The sequence below is a fragment of the Carya illinoinensis genome, chromosome 3 (assembly GCF_018687715.1).
Source record: "Carya illinoinensis cultivar Pawnee chromosome 3, C.illinoinensisPawnee_v1, whole genome shotgun sequence".
Taxonomy (NCBI): domain Eukaryota; kingdom Viridiplantae; phylum Streptophyta; class Magnoliopsida; order Fagales; family Juglandaceae; genus Carya; species Carya illinoinensis.
Window position 1 is genome coordinate 16163456 of NC_056754.1, and position 26940 is coordinate 16190395.

Here is a 26940-nt window from a genome sequence, read left to right on the forward strand (position 1 = left end):
CACGGGGTGCTTGCTTAAGGCCACAAGTGGCCTTTTGCAAGCGACATACATAGTGAGGATGATTGGGATGGACAAAACCAATAGGCTGAGACATGTACATAGTTTCTAATAAGGTGTCATGAAGGAAAGCATTTTGGATATCTAGTTGTCTAAGGGACCAACCATGAGAGACAGTGAGGGAAAGGACTAACCGAATTGTAATGGGTTTCACAACGAAACTGAAGGTCTCAAAATAGTCGATGCCCTCTTGTTAATGGAAGGCTTTTGCTATGAGGTGCGCCTTACTCCATTCAATGGAGCCGTCAACGCAATGCTTTGTACAGAAGACCCACCTGCAACCAACAATGTTAGTGGAAAGAGGAGGGGAAACTAGAGTCCAGGTTTGATTTTGAATAAGGGCGTGGAACTCAGTGGCATTTCACCATTTAGGGTATCGGGAGGCCATGGTATAGCAGCTCGGTTCTTTGGTACTGCAAGAGATGAGGTTAGGCAATGGTGTGGTGGAGGGTAAGGGATTTGACCATCAGAAAATTGTTTGGGTTTAGAGGAGTTGGTTTTGGAGCGTGTGATGATGAGTAAGCAAGGTGGTTGAAAGGGTTGAGATATTTGGGAGGGTATCAAATCAGGAAGAGAAGGTGGATCTGTTGGGATTGGAGATGAGGGTCTGGTCAATGTGTTTGATGTTGAAGAAGACTGAGAAGGATTAGTAGTTGTGGATGTGTGTGTTAGATGGGCTGTTTATTGGGTAAGTGGTAGATGAGCTAGAAGGTATAGAAGAAGATATGGGTAAAAAAGTATGTGTGGTATGGAAATTAGTTGAGGCTAACATCAACTGGGAATTTGTGGAAGCATAAGGAAAAGAGCTTTCATTAAAGAAGAAATCACACGAGATGTACATCCAATTTGTTGGCAAGTGAAGGCACTTATACCCATTGTGAATGGTACTAGCTCCCCTTGGCTTTCTCGAGGGCTTTAGCTTTACCTGACGCCTTGGCTTTCCTTTTTGCCTATTCCAACCCTGTCTTTCTAGGCTCGGTCAAGGCTTGAAGTGTGTCTTCAGCATTGATAAAGCCGTCATCTTGATCCATGAACTCTCGCAGCATGGTGGGGGTTCTTCTGGTCAACTCTACCAAAAACTAGTTTCAGGGCCACATGTATCCCATGATCACTACCAAGGTGATTTTTTATCCTAGACATCCATTGCCATTAGCTCCTTATTGAACTTGGATAGGTATGCCTTCAAGCTTTTATCCTCCCTTTGTTTGATGGTTAGGAGGTATGCTACTGGGTGCCTTCTCCTTCTACTGGCCATGAACTATGTGAGAAACAAGCAGGCCAGTTCTCCGAATCTATCCATTGATCTAGGTGCCAACAACACGAACCACACCCTCGCGAGCCCTATCAAAGTATGTGGGAAGGCTCTGCAAGTAATGTCCCTAGGGAACCCGTGTAAAGTCATGTGAGCCTTGAAGGTTTCTAGGTGCTTAAGGCGGTCCTTGGTTCCATCAATTTGAGAGACCCTGAACTTTGGTGGTAATGGTGCAACCTTTACCTCAACACTGTAGGGCAAATTTGTGCTGGTGACTAGCTAATCTATTGATGAGGAGGTGCCCGGCCTCCTCGCCATCACCTCGTACTTGTCTATAAGGCATCACAGCTCATGGTGTATCTTTCTCTTTCTTGTTCATTGGAGTCAACCTTGCCAACACTCCATGATTCTTCCTGTTCATTCCTATTCGGCGTTGCTTCATCTTATAGTTCGGTGTTACATCTATAGAGACCTATCAGACAGTGTCACTGTTAAGGTTGTGTTTCATACACCTGGGCTAAGTTCCTATAACCCGGGCCGAGATGTTTCTACCTACGATCACAAGGACAAAGATAGGCTCGGTGGTAGTTCAAGGAGCCTCCGATGCTATAATTAGTATGTCGTCTAAGAGAATTGTTGGTGACTCACCGAGTCTAGAGCAATTCATTTGTACTTGGAGCATGGCTTTTATATGAGATTTCTGGAAGGAACATTCTTGTACCTTGTGTCAGGGGCCTGTGGCACACTTGCAGTTCCCCCAGTCATTGCCTTGAATGTGGTGTGGTGCCTGAGGTGGCATATTAATGTAGCGTGGCTTCCTTGGTGGCGTCTTGATAGTTGGTGAGGTCACTTCCTCTCCCCATCGTCAGAGAACGAAAGGTTGCCCGTGCTTCCCATTCATTTGCAGACATGGGTCTTTTAATGCAGGTCATTGCAGACAAGTGTTAGGGTCGATACGTCCTATTTGTCCCCTTCAACTTGTTTCCCATGCAGTACATTTCATTTCTATTAACACAACTTGTGGGTTGGGCCTCTTTGATGATTCTTGGGCTGTGGGAGGGTAGGCTCTACAACAGCCCGCTAAAAATTTAAAGATGAAATTTCTATAGGTTTTAAGAACCTTCTGGAAACCTTGTAAGTTTTTACGAATTGATCAATCGCGTAAGTTTTAATCTATCAATATAGTAAATGTTATCACTTATTATGGTACGAAAAGCGTGATTTTATTTATTTAAGATAGTTAGAAGTTTTAAAATGCATTATGGTCTGAACCATTAGACTCAATTGATTGTTTAGAATTTTATGCTACAATAATCTCATTTTCAATTTTTCAGACGAAATACCTATTCGAAACTGTGTTTTTATTTTTAGGGGCACTTTGACATTGAATATTTAGGTTGTATGAATATTTAAGATTTTACAGTGCAAAAAATTTATTGTTTACTTTTCCTGAGTGAATAGTAACACCAAGTGCAGTGTTTTCAAAATCGCAATGTGGAATGTCCAAATTAAGTTTTATTTGGATATTTGGCAAAATCTTAGCTACACTTAACAGATAGTATTAGACACTTGGTATCATGAAGAACCATTAGACGGATTGTGAAGGAATCAAGGTATGAGATCATGCCATCTAAGTGAAACCCTATTTTCATCCGACCAACTAAATTGTGCCAAACCAATTAGGGTTTCAACCCTAGTAAAACTCTAAATATTTGGAACCCAATTGAAAGCCCAAAATTTTGGTTGAAATCGAAAATCTAAACAATTTTCTCCAAACTCTAAAGTTGACCTCTAAATCCTAACTAATTCGATTTCTAGTATTATGTTTAATCATTTGATTAAATTACTTTCACATGCTATTAATTATTATCAAACCTTTTAAATGTTAAAAATTTGATTGGGCCAAAAAATATTGGATTTGGGATTAATAGCATCCGAAATTCTCTTTAAACCCCAAATTGAAGTCTATTCGGTTAAGGCCCATGAATTTGGCCACCTTGGGCGCAATACTTCTTGGCTGATTTTTCTACCCCCACATGGATGACCAGCCTTTACCCATTTATCCCTAGAGTGCACTTGAAGTGAAGGCTAGAGCCACCTCACTTTTCTCCTCTCACAAGGCACCTTTGGAGAGCAATACCATGGGCTGGATTTTCCCACTGTTTTGAGCTGAAAAATCCATCACTCAATGTTATCCACAGCCCTCTCATCACCCCTCAGTTGTGTACGAAGTTTTCCAGCCCATTTTTCAATCGTTCCATCTATTTCTCACACTTTTCTTGGAAAGAAACCAAAAGGTTCTCTCGGATAGTATTTCTGAGTCACTTTGCATGCCATTTTCTAAGCTTTTATAAGTATTTTCTCACATAGTTCCCTTCATGAAAGTTATTCTTATTTGAATCTAGTTTTTGTGGGTATCGTTTTGTTCCATTTCGTGGTTGCGTTGTTATGTCATGATATGAAATATTGTATATTGCATATTATGACATGTTATAAAATATTTTATGTCTCAAAGTACATCACATCTTTCAACTTACGTTCATGTCATGTTATGCTATTTTAGAACCTCTGTCCTTTTGCTCCATGTTACATCTCGTTTTGAATACAGTTTGTATATCTCGAGAACAGCCTTTCAAGTCATGTCAAGTTTGTTTATGTCTATCATGACCCTAGGTGCTAGGATGAGATAATATTTTGTAGAACTCCTTTGTTCACACTGGAGTATCTAAATTAGTATGAAATTCTCTAGGTTGACAAAGTAAATTCAACGGATTGCGAATGAGGCCTAAGTAATTGGTCACCGGAGTGCACCAGGCACTAATGCCGATGGCACCAGATTTCAAGTTCATGTTATGCGTGCTCGTGCAGGGGCAGACCTGACACGAGACATGTACATTACATGTGTCCATAATAACTGCAAATACTTGTAAATTGGCACGTACCATACATGTGTCCACAGCAAGTGCAGATACTTATGAACTGACATGTATGTTAATGCACTCACAGCTGGTATAGATACAAGTGTTGTAATGCGGTAATCGGCAGGGACACACGGCTCAAGTGAACGCATATAACACCCATATGGTCACGTTTATCAAGCTTATTGAACAAGATTCCAAGTTCATGTATTTCACGTTCATGTCATGTTTCAAGTTCACGTTCATGTTATGTTTAAGTTTATGTTCATGTCATGTTTCAAGTTCAAGTTCATGTCATGTCAAGTCAAGTCTCAGGTCAAGTTCATGTTATGTCAAGTTTCAAGTTCAGTTCACATTTCAGTGCAAGTTATGTCAGTTTACACCAAGTTATATGTCAAGCTATATTATGTTTACTTATTACTTTGATTATGCATTCATACATTTATTGCCATGCATGGATCATTAACTTGCGAGGAAGTTCTCTGTTAACTTTTCCCTCCAAATGGTATAAACCATGTGTCAGGATCAGAAGGCGCACTAGAGGTTGACCAACTAGAGACGGTCGATTAGATGACAATAGTATGACGTAAAACTCATAGCGTCAATGCTCCGATTTATCAATAGCATTATGGTATCCTTGGATGAGTTTCGCAAGCTACTTAATAGATAGGCTAGTAGTTGCTTTAGTTATTATTAGTACTTAAGGGGCTCGATCTCCAGTACTTTTTTTATTACAATCATTTTAGACTCGTGTTGTAATCATGAATGATTATATTTCAATATGTATGGGTTCTATTTTAAGTATTTGGAATAATATCAATTTGGTGCATAGTATTACTAAAACAAAAATTATTCATTGCAAATATTACACAATGTTAAATGTATGTTAAGAATATTACATATTATATATCATAAACAGGGGCAGGTAATCTTGTGTTGCATATCTCGATACTTCACATGTCCGTCCGATCCCAAGTAGAATCTGAACATGTCACATGCTCTGTTCTGAGAGGAGCTTTTGTATTTTGCCTAGGACCAAGCTAATGGGCCAAGAGGGAATATCCCTTCCAAGTCCAACTTAATTTCATTTCTTGTCGCCAAATTAACCTTGAATTCCTGAATGCATTTTGTAAGATAAGTACTCTTTTGCTCCCAGATAAAAGGTAGCTAGATAGGAATATAATAATAAAGATAACAGCTTAAAAAAAAAAAATCTATAAAAGTAAATCTATAAATTGACACAATTTTATAAAAAAATTTCAATCTATTTTATAATAATTAATAAAATATTATTAAAAATGAAAAATACTTTTTTATGTAAAAAGAAACAAAATGTGAAGCTGGAAAAAATTGTCAAGTGCAAGAAATTGGAAACGCAAAGGCAAAGCTGGAACATGGTTTTAAAAAGTTTTTTTAATAAATAAAAAAAAGTAATAAATCAGAATATTCGGTTTTAAGATTTACATCATGTTATCATCTAGATTTTTTTAAAATTTATCTAAATAAATAACTGTCAAATTTTTAAAATCTGAATTTAATTATAGCCGGATATCTAGATCCAGATGCGGTTGTACGCCTCTAGAAAATTCCGTGTGACCCAATAAATTGACAAGTCGAACCAAGCAACTTTTATCACCAAATGTTCAGTTGTTATTGTTTTTCTTTCCTTTTGCTTTTCGTTCTTTCCCAAGCAACCTCTGCATGTCATTTTTTGACCTTTAAAATTGTTACAGAAAAGACCGAGTACCTGGAACTTTTCTTTTCCGTGGAAAATTATTGTTTCTACAATACTTTAAGGTTAGGTTTAGAGAATGAAATGAAAATTTTTAATTTTAATTAAAAGTTTAAAATATTATATTTTAATATTATTATTATTTTAATTTTAAATAAAAATTAAATTAAAATTTTAAAAAATTAAATTATTTATTATATTTTATATAAAAATTTAAAAACATATATAATAATAAGATGAGATTTCATCTCAGACCTCAAACCTAACTTGAGTCTCTCTCCCACGTAAAGTGCATTGTTCATTGACCAATTATTCTTAGCAGCCTTTCTACAGGTTTCTACGGACTACGAGTTCGATTTGGCATCAAATTGAGCATTCGACAGTTTCGTGTTTGACCAAATACTTATTAAAAATAAAATAATATTTTGAGTATCATTTATATATATATATATATATATATATATATAATTGCTTAATTTGCTTCTGCACTCGATTGGGTACATCCAATCTTGAATTTCATTTCTATATATAAGTTGGTATTTGTGGACTAATATGTCTTAAAATTCTTTTGGACCCAAAGCCCACTTAAATATTTATATCATTCAAGTTTTATTAAGGAGCGGTTTGAATTCAAAAATCATCTCATTTTATTTCATCATTATAATTTTTTTAAATTTTTATACATAATATAATAAACAATTTAATATTTTCAAATTTTAATTCATTTTTTTAAAATTATAAAATAATAATAATATTAAAAAATAATATTACAACAATATTTTATAACTTTCATATAAAATTATCTCTTATTATCTTACTATCCAAACAGTCCCTAAACCAATATTTATTATTTAACTTTATCATAATTCAACACATTATTCAAACAGATAAAAAAAATGTTTCACTTCAAATAATTAGAATTCAAAATATCTACAATGCATTTTCGTTTTTCCGTACGCAATTTTTTGATTTTCAGGTTGAAGTGATCGCTGACGTAAGCAGATCAAGAGAAGTCAATAACAAAGATCAAATAAAAAAGAAATTCAGACAAGTTTCAGGAAAAACAAAACCAGTTTTTTATTTATTTGTGGCTATAATATCACGTCCAGATATATATATATTATATATATATATCTATATCTATATAGAACAGCATCCAGACATCCAAGTCTATGTGCATAATTCACAGAGAAACAGACAGACAGACAGACAGAGATGGAAGAGCATGATGTGGTGATTGTGGGAGGAGGTATAGCGGGTTTGGCAACAGCGGTAGCTTTGAAGAGAGTAGGGGTTGGAGCGTTGGTGTTAGAGAAATCCGAAGGGTTAAGAGCAACAGGCACGTCCTTGGGTCTTGCCCCAAATGCTTGGCTTGCCCTTGATGCCCTCGGCATAGCCTCCAAGCTCATTGCTACTTCTACCCCCGCCACTAAGTAATGTCGTACAACCTTCAATTTTTTCTTTTCATTCCAAACAATATTTGTCATTTCAATTTTATTTATTCTGGAACTTTTAGTAAATTCTTCAGGGGACGTATGAAATTTTGGGGGATTCTTTCGATCTGGCATGCTAGAATGGAAGTAATGAATGGTTTCAACGTTCATGCATGCTCTGTATGAAGAGATACATGCACGTACAGTTTGTGTACATATATATCCACTTTTCAATTTTCCACTCTTTTTTATTGTAGGACGAAAATAACAAATCTTGATACTGGAGCAAGTCAAGAGGCCTATTACCCGGCCTATTCTTTCAAGTATGCCACTTGAACCCTATCTTTAATGTTATTTCAACACATGATTTTGTTATTTTCTTCTTCTTTTAGATCCATCTTCTCACATCCCTAATTTTAGCAGGCTTTTTCTTCATACTGAACGTACAGTCTGTGGTGATGCAGGGGTCAACATGGACTTAGAGTAGTACATCGTAAAGCCTTACTGGAAGCTCTGGCAGAAGAAGTGCCAATTGACTCCATCCGTTTCTCTTCTAAGCTCAAGTCCATTGAAAACCAAACACAAGAAGGCTCATCCTCTGCTATCATTCATATGGAGGATGGAGCTAGCATCAAAGCAAAGGTACATAGGAATGAAATGTAATAGGCTTATGTTGAAGCTAGCCCACTTCTCATTATGTACAATATTCCTATTTCGATTGTACATCTTATTTGAAATGCTTTGATGTGAAAACTTCGTTTTTCCATTATGAATATGGCAGGCTCTTATTGGGTGTGATGGGGTACACTCGGTTGTGGCACGTTGGTTAGGACTCACTGCGCCAGTCAACTCCGGCCGATGGGCAGTGCGTGGATTGGCCGTATTTCCCGATGGCCATGGATTGAACCATGAATTCCAACAATTTGTAAAAGTCGACAAAAGGGCTGGTTTCGCTCCTCTCAATGATAACGAGATCTACTGGTTTCTCGTTTGCAAATTTTCCTCAAAAGGTTTCCCTTTTTTTCCTTCCATATATATGTTGTATGTATGTATATGCAAGTCAAGTAGGCTAACCCACCTTTTAAGCGAAAGAAGCTACGTCATGGATACCAATATATTTTATTATTGCAACAAGATTTATAGCTCTTTAACATTTATAATTGAAAAACAGTGATCCCGATGGACCACATCAAGGTTTCTCACCTGGGATCTGTTGCTAAAAGAAGTTGAAATCTTTTATCATTCCAGGAGAAGATCACATCGCACATGACCCCGATATGATAAAAAGAGAAGTTACTGAAAGAGCCAAGGAGTTTCCCCCATCGTACTTGAGGGTTGTACAGCATTCAGATCTCTCTACTCTTACATGGGCTCCATTGATGTTTAGGTTTCCATGGGACTTGATATTCGGGAACTTGAGCAAAGGGAATGTTACAGTGGCAGGCGATGCCATGCATCCTATGACACCAGACCTAGGACAAGGTGGCTGCGCTGCATTGGAAGATGCCGTTGTTTTAGGCAGACACATTGGAAACTTAATTATCCGAAACAAAAGACTCATTGCTGGAGATCCATTGGCAGGAGCCTTGGAAAGATATGCTAAGGAGAGGAGGTGGCGTGCCGCTACCTTGATCACGGGGTCGTATCTATCAGGGTGGGTACAACAAGATGGATCTGGATGGTGGATGAAATTCTTCAGGGATGTGATTTTCTATAGGCTTCTCTTCACTAGAATATTTAATTTTATTCAGTATGATTGTGGGGAATTGCCCTGTGTTTCAACAAACAGTCCTAAATTGGAGAATCGAAGCAAGATTGAGTAGACAGGATCCCAGCTGTAGTGAATTTGAGTCGGTATCCCCTTTGTTCCTTCAAATAAATATCCCCTTTCGTTCCTCTATATAGATTAGGATTAGGAGTTGCTTTGCCATTGTAGTTGGTAATGGTGGGGATGTGTTATGTACCCATTGACATGCTGTCATAATATGCAGTGTTAGGAGTTTAAATGTCCAAATGTAACAATTTGGTTATAAAAGTTGTTTGGTGCTACTTGTCAATCTATTGGGACACATGGGATATGCGGCCATAACTGAATTCAGATTTTAAAAACTAGGCAAAAAATCCAAACGATAATTGAATGTAAACTCAGATATTTATGTTGAATTCGGATATCTGAATTTATTACTATTTTTGACTTTCTTTTTAAAAAAGATTTTTTAAAACTATATTTCAGTTCCGGTAATGTTATATATATATATAATTTTAGAATGTATAATCTTAAAATGTGCAATTATTGTGCACTACCTTAATAAAAAACAAGTCACTATTAAAAAATAATTTTTTAATATAATTTTAAATTTATCTATATTTTTTAAATGGAATATATAAGAACTACACACTCTTAAATTGTAAAATATTATTTCTCTTTTTCACACAATCAGAAGCTTCCCGCGGCCATTCTTTAAATTTTTTATTTTTTTTAATTTTTCAGCCAACCATCTCCTCTCCCACATGCATTTCTTGGAATAAAAAATACAATGTATAAAGAATTTATGTAAAATAGATAGATCATGTGGAGAGCTGGCTGCTGATCATTTGGTCAAGAAACCACGTGGCATGTCGATCGAGACTTTAATTTGATGAATGGTCCAGTTTCTAGATTTCATTACAAGAAAATTCAAAAAATAAGTCATGAGTGCTCCGGCTATAGTCACATTAGAGTGGAGAGTCCAAATTTTAAGAAAAATAAAGGAAAAGTACTGAATGTCACATTTAGTGATAGTTTAGAATTTAAAACTTTTAATTTATCGTCTGATGATAAAAATTATTTTATGGCATTTACTACTGTTGTTGATGATTTTTTTGAAATTGTGCTAACAAAATCTGATGTTGACTTTGATGATAGTGACTTGGATATATCTCTTATTGATACTGACTATAAGCTAAGCATACAAGAGGCTTATAATGATTTATGTGAAGAAGTGGTCAAGCCAAAAAAGTTTAACAAGAAACTGTACAACAAACTCACAGCTATGGAGAATGAAAAGAACAATATTTCGGAAGCACTAAAAATTTCTAAAGTTAAAATATCGAAATTGAAGGCTCAAAATGATGCACAAGACAAAGAATTGAAGAATTTTCAAGAGTGCAAACAAAAATCAGCAACTCAAAAATTGAATGAGATATTAAGAATTAAAAAATTCAGCTATGATCATACCTAGTTGTAGTACACAACTTCTCAAGACAAATATCCGCAAGCCTCATTATTCGCTGCCACTATCCCTAAAAGTATAGTTTTTGTCAAAAGAAGTCAAGCTATGAATACTCCAAAAGAAGTCATTTCAAAGTCAACCCATCTTGAAAAGCCACATGAAACATCAACTTCAAAGAAGTTGAACCGAGGTAAGTTTGAAGGATACCTACTAGTCATTATTGTGATATTTATAGTCATATAAGGTCATATTGTTTTAATCTGAGTAAAGTGCATAAAAGTGGAGGTGAAAGAAAAAAAAAAAAAAGTAGAGACGCTTGAAAACCAAGTACAAGAGCTAAGCTAACAAATAAACACCGTAAGTACTAAGGCATGTGAGTTGTCTGAATTTTGTCTTCACAACAAGGATAAGAGCACAAAAAGTTGTGATGAATAAAGCTTGCTTCAAAATTTTAAGTAAAATGGGTGGTAAAAAAAAATGTCGTGTGACATTAATTGATAGGACCACTTGCATGTTCTTGCATTCCTTACATATCATTAGGTTAGGACATGCACTTCACTTTCTTTTATTTGTTTGCATCTTTTTTTGGTTGGTTTGGTTGAGGTGTCTTCTATTTTTCTGTTTTTGTTTAGTTTGGTTGAGTTATCTTCTATTTTTCTTCTTTGCTCTATAAAATTAAAAATATATATATATTGAAAAAGCAAGAGATCATTTTTGCCTTGCCAAGTCAAGAGTACTTAGACCCTCACACTTCCCATACTTGGAGTTGGAACATCTCTCTATTTTTTTTATAGTCTACAATGTGAGTGTAGACCCCATAGCTCATTTTGCCAAAGTCAAATTCTAGTGCAATGTGAGGAACTTATCTTTCACATTTTATTCATTATGTATGTTCCATAAAATCTCATAGATGCTGTCCAAATGGGGAGTCTACACCTTAAATTAAATAATACTAGTTGAACCTAGTCCTAAAAGTCAAGAGATCTCTTCTCGTTGGACATAAATGTTTGATCTATATAGAAAAAGTCAGTATTTTTTCATTGCAAAAAAATGCAAACACCTTACACGGATCTTGTTCTTTAAATCTTTATAGAAAAAATCATTGATCTACTCATTATGAAAAAAGATAAGCAATAAAATGGACATACCAAGGGTTGAGCAACCTTATGTTCGAATGAGATACTCTTTATAAGTATTTAGGCCCTAGCATAAATTTTGACTTTTGAGTTCAAGGATAATCTATTTGGGACTGTACCTATGTAAAAGATTAATAAAAAAAAAAAAAAAAGAAGGCGAAAGTAAAAATAAAATAAAATATACATAATTAAATATTTGATGATGGTAGTAAGTCGTCTCACTCACACATTCACATAGACTTTGGCCATGATGAATTTGTGGTGTGTCATTAGTTTTTTTTTTTTTTTGTTGCTCGTTATTTAAAATAAGAGAGTATGAACCTTGTTCAAGATTGGTTGTGTGATTGGTATATTATGCTTGGACACTTGGTGCATTTAGGCAAGTGATTTGACTTCAAAAGAGTTTAGTTGCTTTAAAATATATATTAAAAAAAACTTATGGCCCATTGCAAAACAAAGTGTTGGGTCAGATTTTTTAGCATATAGGCCTTAATTTTGTACTAGGTCAATAAGAATTTATTTTGTTTTTGAGTCTTAATAAGTATGCACAGGTTTTTTGGTTTCTATATGGGCATTTTTTTGCATGAGGGTATATTTTATATGGGGTCTGTGAGTCTTTTTGCAGAGATAACTTAAGTCCTAGTGGACTCTAAGGCTTACGGTGGTAAATGACACAGTCCCATTATTTTATTAAGTCTTTTACCTAGCCCCACTTAAGAGGGACTCCCAGTCACATTGGCACACTCACGTCCGATACCTCCTAAGATCCCTCTCATTCACTTCATTTCACTTCACGCCCCTCACGTCTCTTCATGCCCTAGCCAAATATGATTTCTTACACTTCCTATGTTCTAGAGCAGTTTGTGGTTAAGAAATCGAGTGTTAGTCATCATCTTCACATTTTTCCTACACGATAAGTACTCTATCATCATCTCTCTCCTCTTTCTAAGGATCAGTTTTCACCCATTTGGGATTTTTTGTATCTTGTGTTACTTCGAAGCCTTCGGTTTGGATTTTGGGTTGTTGAGATTAATTGTTAATCTTCGCACGCTATGTTGGGTTCTGTATTTCTCCTAAAAATCATGTATTTAGGCTGATTTTTGGTGTGTTCTTAAATTTTACTATTTGGTTTCTACTTGTTGCCCACCAAGTGTTTGTAGGTTTGCTCAACTAAAATTTTTCAATTTTTCTTTAATCTGTCTATATGCATTCATGTTCATTCATCACTTAAATCACAATGCATTGTAGAGTTGAGGTTCTTAATGGGTGTTGGTTGGTCTTCTCAAAAGTTGTATCTTAATGGGTGTTGGTTGGTCTTCTCAAAAGTTGTATCCTTATTTCCCACAAGTTGGTCAGCTTAAGTCTGATTCTGATTATGAGGAGAAGTAAGCCTTGTCAGATTTGTGACAAAAATGAGGAGTTAGATGAGCATTGGAGGAGCAGATTAAGGGGGAGCATATTGATTTTTTGGAATTGTGAAATTTAGAGAGAGTTTTAATAAGTGTGTTGCTAAGGGGGAGTTGAATAAATTTTTTAATGTTGTTTTGTTTAAGATAGTTTAATATTAAGGGGGAGAACTAAATTCTGGTTTGCAAAAATTATTATAGAAACTTTTACCTGATGGTTGATTTCATTTAAGTTTATTTTTGCTGGACATAATTTTGATATTGGACTTGAATATACTTAGATTTTGAATTAGATTTTAAATCTCGTGAATTTTGAGAGTACTAATCTTAATCACTATTCTATGTTAGTATTTTTTATTCTTAATTATTTGCTAGGAATTTTACTCGGTTTCTTAGTTTGCTGATTGTGTTTTGAAGGTTTCTATTACATTCATCAATGTTGATTTAGTCACCAATTAGCCAAAAGGAGAGACTGTAGATAACCCATATATCAAGGTTTGATTTTGTCACCAATCACTTTGACATATTGTTTCTCTCAAAGAGTGCAATCGTTGATCCAAAATTGAAATAACATAATTGTGATTCAGTCACTAGAGTTTTAGAAGAAAAACCAATATTTGAAAATCCTCAAAGATTCTAATTGCTACTGTGGAGGCAAACGGGTAATTTGTCGTGTCAAGTAAGAGAGTCAATTGATAAAAATTTTGTAATTGAGATTTACTTGTACTTATTTTCAAATAATAAAATTGACTTTTCTGTTTAGTTGCCCCATAAGGTTTTATTTTTAAAGAATATTTTAAAGAGTTTCCCTTTATTACCAATCTTGTGTTATGTAATTGATTTATTTTATATTATCCTTTGGTTATTAAATAACTGCATGATTAATGACTAATCAAATTATTAAGTGAATTGATAGATTTTTGTATTATTCTACGGGAACATTTGAGTAATTTCACCATGTGATCCAACGGATCTGACAAGTCGCACCAAGCAACTTTAATGACCAAATGTTCAGCAGCCACTTCACGGTAGTTCTTCTTGCTTTTTCTTTCCTTTTGCTTTTTTTCTTTTCTCCAAGCAACCTCTGCATGTCCTTATGCTACTTGAACCCTGTCTTTAATGTTATTTCAACACATGATTTTGTTATTTTCTTTTTCTTTTAGATCCATCTTCTCACATCCCCAATTTTAGCAGGCTTTTTCTTTATACTGAACGTACAGTCTGTGGTGATGCAGGGGTCAACATGGACTTAGGGTGGTATATCGTAAAGCCTTACTGGAAGCTCTGGCAGAAGAAGTGCCAATTGACTCCATCCGTTTCTCTTCTAAGCTCAAGTCCATTGAAAACCAAACACAAGAAGGCTCATCCTTTACTATCATTCATATGGAGGATGGAGCTACCATCAAAGCAAAGGTACATAGGAATGAAATGTAATGGGCTCATGTTGAAGCTAGCCCACTTCTCATTATGTACAATATTCCTATTTCGATTGTACATCTCATTTGAAATGCTTCGATGTGAAAACTTCGTTGTTGCATTATGAACATGGCAGGCTCTTATAGGGTGTGATGGGGTACACTCGGTTGTGGCACGCTGGTTAGGACTCACTGCGCCAGTCAACTCCGGCCGATGGGCAGTACGTGGATTGGTCGTATTTCCCGATGGCCATGGATTGAACCATGAATCCCAACAATTTGTAACAATCGGCAAAAGAGCTGGTTTCGCTCCTATCAATGATAACGAGATCTACTGGTTTCTCGTCTGCAAATTTTCTTCAAAAGGTTTGCGTTTTTTTCCTACGATATGTATGTATGTATAAGTCAAGTAGGCTACCCCACCTTTTAAGTGAAAGAAGCCTATACGTCTTGGATACGAATATATTTTATTATTGCAGCAAGATTTATAACTCTTTAACACTTGTAAATTACAAAAAGTGATCCCAATGGACCACATCAAGATTTCTCACTTGTGATATGTTGCTTAAAGATGTGGAAATCTTTGTTCATTCCAGGAGAAGATCACATCGCACATGACCCCGAGATGATAAAAGAGAAGTTACTGACAATCTTGCCAAGGATTTTCCCCCATTGTACTTGAGGGTTGTACAGCATTCAGATCTCTCGACTCTTACATGGGCTCCACTGATGTCTAGGTTTCCATGGGACTTGATATTCAGAAGCTTGAGCAAAGGGAATATCACAGTGGCAGGTGATGCCTTGCATCCTATGACACCAGACCTAGGACAAGGTGGTTGCGCTGCATTGGAAGATGTCGTTGTTTTGGGCAGACACATTGGAAACTTAAATATCCGAAACAAAAGACTTGTTGCTGGAGAACCGTTGGCAGGAGCCTTGGAAAGATATACTAAGGAGAGGAGGTGGCGTGCCGCTACCTTGATCACGGGGTCGTATCTATCAGGGTGGGTACAACAAGATGGTTCTAGGTGGTGGATGAAATTCTTCAGGGATGTGATTTTCTATAGGCTTCTCTTCACTAGAATATTTAATTTTATACAGTATGATTGTGGGGAGCTGCCCTGTGTTTCATCAAACAGTCCTGACTTGGAGAACCGAAGTAAGATTGAGTAGACAGAATCCCAGCTCTAGTGAATTTAAGTCGGTATCCCCTTTGATGCTTCATATAAATATCCCCTTTTGTTCTTCAATATATAGATTAGGATTAGGAGTTGCTTTGCCATTGTAGTTGGTAATGGTGAGGATGTGTTATGTACCCATTGACATGCTGTCAAGTGTTGTGTACACATGGACATGCTGTCAAGTTGGCGAAAGGAGAGATAATAACACTAGTGCTGATCATTTGGTCAAGAAATTGCGTGGCATGTCGATCGAGACTTTAATTTGATGAATGGTCGAGTTTCTTGATGATCAAGTTTTTTCTTTCTCATGTAAAATTTTAATTTAATGTACTTCTTGACCAAATGATCAGCAGCAAGCTCTCCACATGATCTATCCATTTTTCGTATATTCTTTATACATTGTATTTTTTTATTCCAAAAAATGGATGTGGGAAAGCAGCTGGCTGGCTGGGCAAAAAAAATTAAATAATAATATTCAAAGAATGGCCGAGTCCAGGTGGGAAGCTTTGATCTGTCGCATGTAAAAGACAAATAATATTTACAGTTTGAAAATTTGTAGTTCTTATATATTCCTTTTGAAAAATGTAGATAGATTTAAATTTTATGTAAAAAATTATTTTTAAATGGTAGCTGTTAAATATTTTAACATGAACATTAATAATTAGATTTTCGATTTTCTATGATCCATGATAATAAATAATAATAGTTAGAAAATATATCTACCGCTATTACAGTTTGATAAAGAATCTGACCTAACTATGAGAGAATGATCACCCTAGCAATTTAACCTCACAAGTGTCTCCTGATAGCTAGAGGCGCAACGATGTTGTAGGTGTGAACCTTTTAACCCCTCAGTATTATTTATAAACTCCTGGCCATCATGAAATCTAGAGATTTTATGTACCACTATGATTACATATAGAGGTATTCTAGTCCCACTGTAACTCATTAAATTAAGTGATAAGATTGAGCTTATCTAAACCTATTAGATATGGGTGTGTGGAACATAGAGTTTAAATAAAACTCTTATAGTGGCTCCTATTTTCTATTAAGATAGTGCGCGGGAATTGCACACTCCAAGACTGCTCACTCTAGGACTGCATATAGCATTACCCTTTTGCGAATAACTCTATCTATAGGACTTTATGTACACCACATACCATTCATATAAAATAATTTGATTTGAAAAATAAATTTTAAATCTTACAAATCAAATTATACCAGATAGATAATATATGGTATAAATACCTATAAATAGTACCGCTCTAATTTCACAAGTTGATGAGTCTAGTATTGCAAGTGACACCCTTCAATTAATTAAAAGTTATCACATTGACAGTTTCATAATAGATTTATACATGACTTAATACTTATCCATGACACAATCAAAACTTATAATTTATATATATATATATATATATATATATATATTTAAAAATTAATGTTGGTGGGCAGCTATTGGATTCGGCGACCCTCTTAGCACCAGTGGCAGCCACCACCTCAAGTGAAGACCAAAATAGCTTCAACCAAAAATTGTGTAAAAAGTAATTAATATTAAGGTTCTTAAGAGTTTATTGTTCGACTGATGCTCAGAGAGTGCATTCTCTTCTCTTGTGAGATAGAGTAAGGTTTCAGTACCTTTGGTTTTCCCAAAGGCTTAAGGTCTCACTTCTTGTGAGTTTGGGTCTTATCTGATTTGTTTATTCTATGTGAATGGAGGCTAAGGAGCTGGCCAAACGTTGGGAGAAGCTACATTTGTCAATAGAAGAGAGTTCCTTGTTCCACGCTAATTAGGACGGTCTCAAAAAAGGAGATAAACAAGGGAAACACTGACTGAGAAAAGTGTCAATAGTGACACATTCAAAGTCACCATGTCTCAAGTTTGGAGGTTGGAGGGTTGGGTTAGATTCAAAGAACCAGGGGACCAATGCTTCCTGATCAAATTATAGCATATGGAGGACAAAGAGAAGGTCCTAAGTGGAAGACCCTGGTTTCTTGATAGGTGCCTACTAACCCTGCAAGAGCTAGATGGCACAGAGTCTATTAGTGGTCTCCAGTTTCGCTTTGAGCCGTTTTGGGTTCAACTTCACAACCTTCCCATAGCTAGTTCTTGGGGATAGGAATACACATTACTTTCACCTGCAGGCATCCCAAAGAAGAAAGACAAATGCTATTAGAAGTGTTGAGGATCCACAATGAAGGATAGTGGTTGAGCAGGAAGGAATAGGTGAGGTTTTTAAAGGCTACTTCTCCTCCCTTTTTAATACTTCTAGCCCTTCTGGTTTTGAGGAGTGTTTGTATGCTTTGGACTCCACTATGAATGCTAACATGAAATCATGGCGCCTAAACCCCTTTACTCAAGCGGAAGTTAGAGCAACAGTCTTCCAAATGAACCCATTAGGCTCTTATGGTCCTAATGGCTTCCCAGCCTATTTTTACCACAAGCATTGGGTTGTGTTGAGTGAGGAGGTATGTAGCTATGCGCTCCAAGTCCTCAATCATGATGGCTCCCTCAAAGAGGTAAATGATACTTACATCTCCCTCATACACAAAGTAAAAAAACCCCAAAAAAGTTGTTGAGTATAGACCCATTAGCTTGGGTAATGTAATTTACAAAATTGTCTCAAAAACTCTTGCTAACAGACTGAAAGGCATCCTTCCTAAACTCATATATTTGAATCAAAGTACATTTGTGCCTAATAGACTCATTTCAGACAATGTACTAGTTGCCGATGAAGTCCTTCACTCAATGAACTCAAGAATGATAGGCAAAGGAGGATGCTTGGTACTAAAATTAGACATGAGCAAGGTATATGATAGGGTGGAGTAGAGTTTTGTGCAAGCAGTCATGACAAAGATGGAATTTCCATTACACTGGATCAAGTTCATCCAAACATGCCTTAATTCAGTATCCTACTCAATCTTGGTTAATGGGGAACCACAGAGGAAGTTTAGGCCTTCAAAGGGACATAGACAAGGTGACCCCGTGTCCCCCTATATATTCATCATGTGTGCTGAAACCCTTACTGCATTACTGAATCAAGCTTAACAGTATGGTAAAATAACACTTGCAACAATAGGAAGAGGCCCCACCACAGTTAATCATCTTTTCTTCGTGGATGATAGCTTACTCTTCTGTCAAACTACCTCTCAGGAGCTCTCTTATGTTCTCAACATCCTTGCAGTGTATGAAAAGGCATCAAACTAAGTACTAAACAAAAAGAAGTCCACAATTTTCTTTAGCAAGAACACCAAGCAAGAAGATAAGTCATAGACAATGCAACTAGCAGGGGTCAAATCAACTAGTAACTTTGAAAGGTATCTGGGGTTTCTTGCACTAGTGGGTAGAAGGAAAGTTGCAGCATTTCACTCTTTTATTGATAGAACATGGGCTCAAGTGGCAAATTGGAAGACAAAGCACCTATCAACAGCAGACAAAGAAGTCCTCCTTAAAGCAGTGTTGCAGGCCATCCCCACCTATGCCATGGGGATTTTTCTATTATCAACTTCTATCACATGAAGGCTAAATCAGTTAATATGGAAGTTTTGGTGGGGCTATAATGAAGACACGTCAAAGATACAATAGGTCAACTGGAAACAGATCAGCTATAACAAAGAAGCTGGAGGTCTTGGTTTTAGAGATTTCAAGAGCTTTAATTTAGCTTTGTTATCAAAACAAAGGTGGAGAATTCAACAGAATCCAACATTTCTAGTTGTCCTCAAATAGAAATACTTTAGTAAGGTGGGTTGGTTAGATGCACAACTGGACTCAAGGGCTTCTTTTGCATGAAGAGGTGTCCATGCAAGATTGGAGGTGCTCAAGAAAGGCCTCATGTGGAGGGTACGAAATGAAAACAAGGTTAACATATGGAATGACTGCTGGATACCCTCCCTTCCCTTATACAAGGTAGTATCCTCTCGACCAGTTGATTGTTGGTGTGAGCAAGTATGTGATCTCATTGATGAAAACCTCAAAACATGGAAAGAACCTCTCCTTCAGGAGCTATTCTCAACAGAGGAGATTGAAGCTATCAAAGCAATGCCAGTGAGCATTGGAGGCAGAGAAGACTACTAATGGACAATACTCAGTGAAAAGTAGATACCATCTCCATAGACAAATGGAAGATGACCTGGAAGGGGAACCATCCAGCAGAGCCAGGGACAAGCAAGTGTGGAAGATTATTTGAAAGATGAAGACTAGTCCAAATGTCAAGATGTTCATATGGAGAGCTTGTAGTGAGGCACTTCCAACCCTAGCCAATTTGAAAAGAAGAAATATTGTGGAAGTCAGCTCATGTTTTATTTGCAAACAAGCTCCTGAAACATCAGGTCATTCCTTGTGGAGCTGTGTTGCCGCTCAAGATGTGTGGAATTAGAGCAACAAGAAGATACAAAAAATGACATGCCATAGTGAGTTATTTTTTTGATATCTAGTCTAGTTTAGTAGAGTCTTTAGATGAAGCCAAGCTTGAGGAGACTGCTACCACTTTGAAGGGAATTTGGACTAGGAGGAATGATTTCTTTCATGGAAAAAACTTCATGCATCCCACAAGAGTTCTCCAGCTGGCAACAGATTAGCTATCAACTTATAAAGACACACTTAAAGCATCAAAGGGAGAAAATGAGAAGACTTCTACTGTTATTCATAAGTGGTCAAAACCAAGTATGAGTTGGTTTAAACTAAACTGCGATGCGGCAATCAAAGAAGGGGAGGGGAGAATTAGAATAGGTGTGATTGTCAGAGACTACCAACGCCAAGTCATAGGTGCTCTCCATGCCCAAAGGTCACTCAAAGGTAGCCCCTCTGATGCTGAAGCTTATGGTTTACTAATTGCTGCTATTTTTTGCAAAGAGCTAGGCCTGCAACAGGTCTTTCTAGAGGGAGACTCTAAGCATGTAGTGGACCTGTTGCAAAGCTAAGGTCTGGACTGGAGTTTGGGGGCCTGCCTAATTGAAGATGCAAGACAAGTGATGAACTCAAGTATAAAGTGGACAGCTTCTCATGTCTATCGAGAGGCAAATAAAGCAGCTCACCAACTTGCAAAAGCGGCTTTCGATGAAGTAGAAGATGTTTATGATATTGAAATATGCCTACCTTGCATGATGTCTATTGTGATTCAAGATATGATGTAATCTTAATACTCTATATTGTTTTGGACAATAGAGTTTGAAGGTTTGTTAGTGGCACCCTGATTAATGAGATTAGTATTTCAAAAAAAAAAAAGAAAAAGAGTTTATTGTTCATATCTTATAGTTTTCAAATTTTTCTTTTTAAAAAAAATTAATTTCATATGGTTAATTATTCTTAGAATTTATAAAATCATTACGTGATGACATGTGTTAAATTACTCCACATCCTAATAAACACTCTCACTAATTTCTATTAGCCTAGCTTAATTAATCCTCTTGTGGCCAAATTGACTTCCTGAATGCATTTGGTAACACGAGTCCTCGTTCGCTCCAAGATAAAAGGTAGCTAGATAGGAATATCATAATGAAGATCACAACTACTATAGCTACAAAGAGATTTAAAAAAGTAAATCTATAAATTAACGTGATTTTCTATAAAAGATTAGATCTATTTTATAATAAAAATAATTTTACAATCTAACGTAGCACATCAAAATACTTTCAATTTATAAGTTTATTGTTATTAAATCTTTTTGTGACTAAATTATTTGTTAATAATAAATATGAAAATAGGACTCACCAAGGAACAGGAGCTGTCGTAGAGTTCCAGATTGCCTCCACGTACTTTTTGGAGAATGGCGGTACTCGTGTTGTTGGCAGTGAGGATTTTTGAGGGCTTGTTAGTAGATTTTTTGGCTCAAGAGAGTGACTAGTCAATCTTGCTGTAAAGCAAGTTGGAATAGGATGCCGAGTAGAGAAAAGCACCATGGGTTTTTGAGTACCATCTTGAGTGCGAGTGACCATGCGATGAGTACGAGTGAGACCTGGAAGTGAAGGTGCTGAAGGGAGTAAAGGAGGTGGTACAAATGTAGAGGGATTGGAAGGTACACCAATGGATTGGTTCTCCACTAATCAAGGATCCAAAGGCCAACTAGAAGGTTTGATTGCATATGTTTTAAGTGTAGGTGGGAGCTTTCAAATTTTAAAGAGTTGGATGGCGAGGGAGTATTCTGTGTATTGGAGAAAGAAAAAGAAAGTTCATCAGAGAGAACATGCCTAGAGATACAAAAAAATTCTACCAGTTTGCATATCAAAACACTGATAACCTTTGTGCTGAGAAGAATAGCCAAGAAAGGTGCACTTGCAAGACTTCAACTCAAGCTTAGGTTGACCAATAACATGCACAACCAAAGGTTCTTAGATGAATATAGGAAGGAGATTGATGAAACACAAATTCATGAGGTGACTTTCCATTTAAAATTGGAGTAGGCAATTTGTTGATGAGAAAAACTATTGTTTGAAATGCAGCAGTCCAGATTTTGGTTGGCATAGAGGAGTGAGCCATGAAGGCGAGGCCTTTCTCAACAATGTGGTGATGCCAATACTCAGCTAGGCCATTCTGCTCAGGAGTCCTGGGGTAAGAAAGATGATGCAAAATGACGTTGGAGAGAAAAATTTCGGTTAAAGAGTGATTAATGTACTCAACACCACCATCACTCTAAACTACTTTAACACATGTGAAACTAATTTTCTATTAGAGTAAGAAAGTTAGAAAAAAGGTGAACCACATCTAAATTTCGTGTCATAGGAAATTGCCAAACATACCAAGAGTATTCATCAACTATGAGAAGATAAAACCAAAAACAACCAAAGGAAGGACTAGAAGCAGGTCCCCAAACATCAGTATGCAATGTGTGAAGAAAGGTTCTCATCTAGAAAGGTAGCTTTGTTGATTTTTAAGTACAACTTTCACAAAAAAATAATAATTTTATTAGAACTTAGTAAACATTGTAACAATAAGTGAAGAATTCTAGTATTTGGGTGGCCTAAACATGCATGCCACAAGCTACCAGATGGTTTGGCTACTATGAGGCCAAAAAGAGTGTGCTAAGAATGTTTGAAAGATAGCGGGTATTAGGGGTGAACAAGAACCTGCCGGACCAACCGTCGCCGATGGAGACAGGCTGTCGAATTCAAGAACCGGCCTAAACCAGTGGAGAACCGATCAGCCGGTGGCAAAAATTACTCCAAGCCAACGTCGGCCACTTCAATCCCAGTTTGAACCAAGGAAAACCCACAGAACCAGCCGACCCCGTATACTATAATTTTTTTTATATATCCCTTACATAAAACGACGTCATTTCAAATGAAGCAGCATTGTTTTGTTTTAAAACATTTTAGGAAAAAAAATAATAGAACGACGTCGTTTGGCTGAGACCAAACAATGTCATTTATAACACCCCCTGGGGTAGGGTTACCCCCCTTCCTTTCTTCTTCTCAAATCTATAGTCCGCCAAACTCTCACCCACCCTCAAGACTCTCAAACCTCCTTAATCCCTCAAAGCAAATCCATCTCCACTGATAACTCTACCCTCAATAGCGTGAAGTCAACGCCTCTGTGAAGCCATCCCTCCCATTCAACCCCAGCCACCGACGAACCCTCAATAGCTATAATGCCTTCATCCCTCCCAATCAGATTTTCTCAGTGACTCCGTCCACTTCCTTCGTGAGCATTCTCATCTCTTTTCCTCTCATCTCAAATTCTCAATTCTAAATTATATATATAATTGTAAAGGGCATCTAATTTGAATTTATGAATTTATATGTGTGTGTGTGTGTGTGTGTGTGTGTGTGTGTGTGTGTGTGTGTGGTTAATTTGAATTTATATGTACTTAAAATGTAAATTTGTATAAAATTTTGTGAATTTGTGAGGTTTGGCTTGTGAGTCTGTGATCGTATAGAATCTTCATTGTGAATTTGTGATACACTGATGGCTCGTGTAATTTGTGATGCACTGATAATCTGATGGCCCATGAGATTTTAGTGAATTTGTGATGCACTGATGACCCATGTAATGTGTATGGTCTTTTCTTAATGGCTAGTGAATTTGTGATGCACTAATGGTCCGTGTACATTGTATGCTATTAGTTGGTTTGTGCTGTCTATATGTGTATGGTAGTATGCTATTGGTTGGTTGACATAAATTGAGGGAAGGTGAGTGAACAAAAACCTAGTTTAAAGTCTTAGACTTGTGATGTTTGCCATGTTGCAACCTAGCTACTGTGTAATTATAATTTGTATTATGCATTATGTATAAACATGTAACATTTATATTTTGTTTTATAAATTAGACTCCAATTGAAGTTGATTCAAATGAACTTCAACCAACAATTAACTTGGAAGATGATTTAAGAGAAGTCCAAACATCAAAACCCACTAGTGCCCTTACTAGTAATACTTGTCCATTACCTAAAAAATGGAAAGTGAATGATTTATCAATTGTATGAGATCATTTTATGAAAGTGGAGAGTTGTTCTGTGGATGATCCAAATGCTAAATGTAATTATTGTGGCAAGACATACGCTTGCCACTCAAAGAGAAACGGAACTTCAAAAATGCAAAATCATTTTCCTTCTTGTCCTAAAAATCCTTATAAACGTGGGCCTTTGGATAGGTATCAAAAAACATTAATAGGTGAGGCAACACCTGAGGAGGGGGTTGGAGAGAGTGATGGTAGTACATTAAGGAATATTGTAACCCATAAATATAGTAAAGAGACTGTGAGGTTGGCTATTGCAGAAATGGTAATTATTGATGAGTTGTCATTTAAGGTTGTTGAAGGACAGAGGCTTAGAAAAGTGTGTTGATCTCTTGCACCTCAATTTAAAGTGCTATACTGTGTCACAGTTGCAAGAGATTGTATGAAATTATATGAAGTAGGAAAAGGGAAATTTAAAAAAGTGTTTAAAGATTGTGGCTTTAGGATTTCGTTGACAACCGATACATGGATATCAATACAGAATTTGAATTATATGTATCTAACTACACACTTCATTGATAAGTATTGGAAATTGCAAAAAAAAAAAAAAATTATTAAGTTTTGTTTAATCCTTAATCATTGAGAGGATACTATTGGGAGATATATTGAGTCGTGCTTGCTTGGTCGGGGCATTGAAAGAATATTTACTGTAATTGTTGATAATGCAAGTTCAAATGATATTGCAATTTCCTATTTAAAATAGTTTTTGACAGAGAATATGGTGGGGCGTAAGTATATGCATATGATATGTTGTGCTTATATATTAAATCTTCTTGTGAATGAAAGTTTGAAGGAGTGCAATGACGCCATCACAATGGTTCTAAATGCAGTTAGATATGTGCATTTATCCCAGTAAGATTAGACAAGTTTAAAATATTTGCAAAAAACTAAAAAATTAATTGTAAGAAAATGTTGTGTCTTGAGGTTCAGACATAATGGAACTCAACTTATATGATGTTGGAGGTTGCTAAGAAGTTTGAGAAGGATTTAAAAATGATGGAGAGTAAGGATTATAATTTCTTCTCTTACTTTGATGATAGGCAAATGAGACCTCTTAAAGCTAGGGAGTGAGAGACAGTGCGGGTGTTTGTCAAGTTTTTGGAGATGTTTTATGATGCCACTAATAGATTTTATGAATCTTTATACGTGACAGCCAACACCAATTTTTTAGAAATTTGTGATCTCCAAAATGAGTTAATTATGCTAAGCGAAAGTACTAATAGTTTTTTAAGGAGCATGGTCATAAACATGAAAACAAAATATGATAAGTATTGGGAGTCATGAGAGGGAATGAACTTATTCATGTTAATTGCTATTGTGCTTGATCTACAAAGCAAGTTAGGATTTCTTACTTTCTACTTGAAGAAAATTCATGATGAGTTTCGTGCTGAGGAGTTGGTCTCGAGTGTGAGACAAGAATTAGCATATTTATATGTGGAGTACAATGCTACATTCAGTTCCACCACGAGTACCCAAGTTCATCAACCCCCTCCAACATCTAGATCCATGAATGAAGGTGATGGAAAATGTGAGACCAAATGGTTCCATGAGTGGTATAGGGCATCTTCTGCCATTGGATCTAGTATTATCAAAACAAAAGTGAATCGATATTTATCATATGGTTGTGAGACACTTAGTCCATCATCTGAGTTGTTGACTTGTTGAAAAATTAATGAGCCTAACTATTCTATACTTGTGAGGATTGCACGAGACTTATTGGTCATGCATGTTTCAACAATTGCGTCTGAGTCAGCATTTAGGATGGGAGGTCATGTGCTTGATCTTTTCGGAGTTCATTAGCTCCGAGAACCCTTGAGACACTTATTTGTACTCAAAATTGGTTAAGGCATCCGTCAACAGTCATTGATATCTGCGAGGCTATGGATAATGTGGAGAGTTTCATGATAGAATTGGGTAATGTTTCTTTTTTTCATTGTAATTTAATTTTAGTATTTTTCATAATCTAAATTCACTAATATTTGATATTTTATTCTTATAGAATTGGGCACACAATCAAACGTGACAACTATTGAAGATTGAAGGTTGAAGGTTTGAAGTAGCAATAACTATGAGCAAACATGAAGATCGATATCTTTTTTTTTTTTTTTTGCTATGTTTAAGTCTTTAAAACAATTTGTTTTCATTTATTTATGTTAACTTTTTTTTTTACTTGTGTTTTGCTATGCTTAATTAAGTCTTTAAGTCTTTATTTAAGGCTTAATTAAGTCAATTTGTTTTGTAATATGTAATACTAAACATCTAGTTAAGTTATTTTTATTTATTTTTAAGTAATATAGCTACTAGTTCATAGTTACTAAATATGATGAATGATGAATCTACAAGATCTTGGAGACTTGGATGATGAACTGAGAAAAAAAAAAGCTCAAAAAGATCTTGGATGATAAATTGAGGAAAACAAAAAGCCCAAAACAAATGTCCCAACCGGATGAAACCGACCTAGAACTGGCCATTTTTGCCTCTATTTTATGTGAGTTGGTCAATTTCAGTTTGGGCCCAAAACCGAATCGACCGGCTATGTTTTCAACCCTAGCGAGTACAAGCCATCCTCCATGGAGCCTTTATGGATCACTTGGTTGGCTTCAGATCCTTGATAATGAAGCCCCATGGGTAGAAAAAAATTCAACAATTATAGTCATTAGTAAATTGTGAGATAGAAATGAGCTTCTTTTGAATGGCAAGGACAACAAGCACATTGTTCAATTTAAAGGGTGTGGGGAAATATGAGAGT

General features: G+C 36.2%; 3 protein-coding genes across 3 annotated transcripts; all 3 read left to right on the top strand.

Annotated features, from left to right (window-relative positions):
• Positions 1-7099: 7099 nt before the first annotated feature.
• On the top strand, positions 7100-9441 carry LOC122303480 (monooxygenase 2-like). Its single transcript, XM_043115278.1, has 5 exons — positions 7100-7392; positions 7650-7715; positions 7857-8034; positions 8174-8402; positions 8641-9441. Exons 1-5 carry the CDS (start codon positions 7175-7177, stop codon positions 9213-9215), a joined length of 1266 nt encoding a protein of 421 aa, XP_042971212.1. The 5' UTR covers positions 7100-7174; the 3' UTR covers positions 9216-9441.
• A 3586-nt stretch (positions 9442-13027) lies between these two features.
• On the top strand, positions 13028-15330 carry LOC122303482 (monooxygenase 2-like). Its single transcript, XM_043115282.1, has 5 exons — positions 13028-13641; positions 14063-14174; positions 14382-14559; positions 14699-14927; positions 15158-15330. The coding sequence occupies exons 2-5, from the start codon at positions 14146-14148 to the stop codon at positions 15241-15243; spliced, it is 522 nt and encodes a 173-aa protein (XP_042971216.1). The 5' UTR covers positions 13028-13641; positions 14063-14145; the 3' UTR covers positions 15244-15330.
• Positions 15291-15734, top strand: LOC122304556 (monooxygenase 2-like). The gene has a single exon (XM_043116819.1). It carries the CDS (start codon positions 15291-15293, stop codon positions 15732-15734), a length of 444 nt encoding a protein of 147 aa, XP_042972753.1.
• The last annotated feature ends 11206 nt before the right edge of the window (positions 15735-26940 follow it).

Coding starts and splice junctions, on each gene's coding strand:
- LOC122303480 (XM_043115278.1), top strand. CDS start 7,175: ATGGAAGAGCATGATGTGGTGATTGTGGGAGGAGGTATAGCGGGTTTG. Junction 7,393..7,649: donor ACTTCTACCCCCGCCACTAA/GTAATGTCGTAC, acceptor TTTTTATTGTAG/GACGAAAATAACAAATCTTG. Junction 8,403..8,640: donor TTGCAAATTTTCCTCAAAAG/GTTTCCCTTTTT, acceptor TTATCATTCCAG/GAGAAGATCACATCGCACAT.
- LOC122303482 (XM_043115282.1), top strand. CDS start 14,146: ATGACCAAATGTTCAGCAGCCACTTCACG. Junction 14,175..14,381: donor TGTTCAGCAGCCACTTCACG/GTAGTTCTTCTT, acceptor GTGGTGATGCAG/GGGTCAACATGGACTTAGGG. Junction 14,560..14,698: donor GAGCTACCATCAAAGCAAAG/GTACATAGGAAT, acceptor TGAACATGGCAG/GCTCTTATAGGGTGTGATGG.
- LOC122304556 (XM_043116819.1), top strand. CDS start 15,291: ATGTCTAGGTTTCCATGGGACTTGATATTCAGAAGCTTGAGCAAAGGG.